Source organism: Schistosoma mansoni (assembly GCF_000237925.1).
Source record: "Schistosoma mansoni, WGS project CABG00000000 data, supercontig 0303, strain Puerto Rico, whole genome shotgun sequence".
Taxonomy (NCBI): Eukaryota; Metazoa; Platyhelminthes; class Trematoda; order Strigeidida; family Schistosomatidae; genus Schistosoma; species Schistosoma mansoni.
Genome location: NW_017386159.1, coordinates 11661 through 15371, shown reverse-complemented (window position 1 = coordinate 15371; position 3711 = coordinate 11661). Strand labels below are relative to the sequence as shown.

General features: G+C 40.7%; 1 protein-coding gene across 1 annotated transcript in view; it reads right to left on the bottom strand.

Annotated features, from left to right (window-relative positions):
* Smp_199440 (hypothetical protein) overlaps positions 1 to 3237 on the bottom strand; it is a gene marked incomplete at both ends in the record, with an annotated part of 5819 nt that extends 2582 nt beyond the window's left edge. The window contains one exon of the mRNA XM_018790454.1: positions 3082 to 3237. Within this exon, the coding sequence (XP_018644706.1) occupies positions 3082 to 3237 (156 nt within the window). The remainder of the gene's footprint in view (positions 1 to 3081) is intronic.
* Between the last annotated feature and the right edge of the window lie 474 nt (positions 3238 to 3711).

Genomic DNA, 3711 nt, shown 5'->3' with positions numbered 1-3711 from the left:
ATCCGGTAAGCGGCAGGGTAGGAACAGGAGAGCGCTCGAGGGAGCTTCCAGGAGTAAAAGCCTGATCTTACTATGTCTCGCGCCAGAGCATTCAACAGAGACTAGTGGGTCCTGGGTTCGAATCTCGCTCGCGAGTGCGGGATTGTGGATGCGCACTGTTGAGGAGTCCCATAATAGGACGAAACGACCGTCCAGTGCTTCCAGGTTATCCATGGTGGTCTAGCTTCAATTGACTCATGATTTCAACTATGAAGAATGAAATTATATTTATAAAAGGACATATAAAAAGTAGTGATACTAAATAGGAGTGGACGGGAGAAGAATCCAGTATATAAAAGTTTCATATATTGTTGCAAATTAATTATTACCATTATATGGTATTGTTTGCAATTTAAGATTACTTTATGAACGTTTTATCACTAGGGCAGGCGAGTAACTTAGCATTTCATATACAAAAGAATTATACGATTAAAGAGTTTTTACGATACTGGAGACCATGTGTACTAACAGTTTGGAATCATGATTTGACGATTCTGGATATAAATCCCATCATATCCAGTAGGTTGGTGGAACTTCAAAATGTTTTTAATAAGTTCGTATTTATTTGGGAATAGTTTCAATGGTCAGTCAGAGTAATAGGCAACGAAGAACATAATAAATATGAATATCGGTTCAAGTTTTCACACCACACCAGGACAGACAGAGGTTGCAGTATTTTAATTCGTAACAGTGTTGTTTAAAATAGAAAAGATTAGGCTCGACAAAATGTGGATCCATAGGATAAAATATTATCAAGGTAATAGGGAAACATATGACCTAATGAAAGACGAAGAGTGAATGCACCTGGGTCAGTCGATGAGAACGATTCTGAACCATCTCACCCAGTGATTAACAACTAGCTACGACAATCTCACGGATCCCTGTAGTTAAGTGTACAGTACAGTCAAACTTCATAAAGTGATTCTAAATTTTCAAGCATGCTCGAAATACGAAAGTATTGAGGAATCTACTTAGAAAAAAGGGAGAGCAAGTTCATATTACAGTAATTTAACTAGAAAAGTGAACTCTTCATCCTCACTCTTGACGTAATCCGACCGTTGCTGCTACCTTGACGTGGTGGTCGGGCTTGCCTACTGTGATGAACCAATCAAGTTATACTAGTTGAAACAATCGTTCCTCAAGATCCTACCATGCCAGACTGGTCGGTTGAAGAGCGGTAAGACTAAAAGCAGCAAGCCAAACGTCCGAAATCGTTCTGCTGACTGTACAGAGGTGTGACAGCAGTAAGGTGTTTTTTTAAAACAACCAGCATAACAGCGATGCTGCCTTCCCACAAGGAGGGGTGGGGTTAGAAAAGGTCGGCCCTAAAAATGCACACCTAGCCTTATCCCACGGATTTCCGTTTCCGGCGGTAAGGCTCTTTGAAGAACAGAGCTCACACGCCAAAAAGCCCCCACAAAAATGCTGTGCGTGACCGGTCTCAAGCAGTTGTCCCTTGGGCTCTGCGGTCACGCTCTCAGGTCGTTAAGACCAACATTAATCCAACTGCCTTTTCAGGTCCCTCAAGAAATACCCTTCCACGGTGTGGGCAGCCGGGAAGTAATATTAGCTCTCATACCCATAACTGCACACGAGACCAAGTTGGTGACATTAAAATCCTTCCTACACCTCCTAATAACTCTCTTATCTCCATGACTAACCCTTCTCACGTCCTTTTATCACCTCGCACTTCTATGACAAACGATTCGAGTACACAGAACGTTATTCCTGATCTCCTGATACCACGCTCTAAACTACATGTAGGAACTCTTAACGTCAGAACATTGTGCCAAATAGGACAACAGGCTTCCTTAGCTATGACTCTAGAATCTTACACCATCGATGTGTGCTGCGTCTCCGAAACGCGCATACAAGATCCGAGTAGTGTCATTCATTTGACCTCACCATGACATAATAAAGAACCAACTGGATTCACGCTTCGTGTATCTGAAAGCCCTGATGCTGTTCCCCGTAGCCTCGCTGGAGTAGGTATAGCAATAAGTCGTAGGGCAGAACTAGCTCTTTTAGACTGGATCCCAGTAGACAGTCGTCTGTGCGCTGTCCGACTAAATGGAACAATAAGTACTCAAAAAGATAGGGACACTCGTCGTTGCCTCTTCGTCGTCTCTGCCTACTCTTCCACTGACTGCAGCTCAGATGATATAAAAGATGTTTTTACAGAAAACTTTCCAACCTTCTCCGAAAAGATAGGCGCTCTGATGTAGTAATACTGGCTGGTGACTTTAATGCTCAAGTAGGTAAACTAAGTGAAAGGGAAAGACACCTGGGTGGATCTTATGGTGTCATGGCTAAAAGAACAGATAATGGCGACCGTCTGCTGCAACTGTGCTCAGATAACCGCCTGTTTCTTGCAAATACTAACTTTAAGCATAAGGAAAAACATATTTTGACATGGCGACCCCCGAATTCGTCCCAACGTTTGACCCAATTAGATCACATCGCTATCAGCCGCCGATGGAGGAGCTCGATAGAAGACTGTCGCTCATTCTGGAGCACATGTTTAGATTCAGATCATGCTCTAGTGCGAGCACGTATCTGTCTGCGTCTTACTGGACGTAGGAAAGACACTGCAGGGAAGCCTCTAAGGGTTCTACTTAATGATAGGCAAGCTAAGAATATATTTCAGGAACAACTAGAAACACAGTTAGGCAGCCATGAATAAATAAATGTCCAGAACAGAGTTGGATGAATAATGCTAGTTGGCAGCTTATAATCCTCGACGTGGAGTAACAAGTATAAGTAAGTAAGTCTTTAACTTCACAGGTGTAGAACGCGCGTATTTGTCATCACCCGTTATAATTATTAAATCCAACCTAGCTAAATAAAACTCAATATATTCGAATTAGTTATATATCAGATCGTACTATTAAATATAAACCTATAAGTTATAGCCATTGTAGTCTAATCAAAAATGGAAGTGACTATTTATTGTTTCACTAAATGATAAATGGGAATATGCATAGAAACACAAGATGTACATTATTAAACACTTAAAATCATAGAAAAAGTTAAAAAACATACATTAAGTTTCTGTGAATTGATTTCTTGATTTTGATAAAGTAAATTAAATTCACTTTCAAGATGGTTAACAAGAGACAGTAAATTATTTTGAGATGCTTCAATACTATTAAGAGTAACTAGAAAATGATATCTTGCAAGTGAATTAGGTCCAATCATATTAAATGATGATACTGTTGGAACATTGACAATGGATGAAGAAGAACTAAGTGAACCAGCGAAGATGAACGATTAGATGAAAGAAAATTGCATAAGAAAAGATTTGACAGTATGTTTATCATAGAAAATTAATTTGACTATCAATTTAAACTAATTAAAAAATGATAAGCAAAGATGAATAGTGGCTAGCAGTGGAATCCAGGACACGCTTTTCGTCCTATTTGGGACTCGTCAGCTGGATGTACCTGCATCTCAGAGTTGATGTTCACTCTGCGACTCGAATCCAGTACCCTCTCTCCAAACGCCATCGCGTTATCCACTCGGCCACTGAGTCCTGATAGCCACTTGCTTGTGCGATGGGGTGAAGTTTAAATTCACTTAGTATTGTTTGTCTGAATCTTCCCATCGATGTGTTAGGACTGCAACTGGTCAGTCTCTAAATAAGACGAAACGCGCGTCCTGGATTCCACTGCT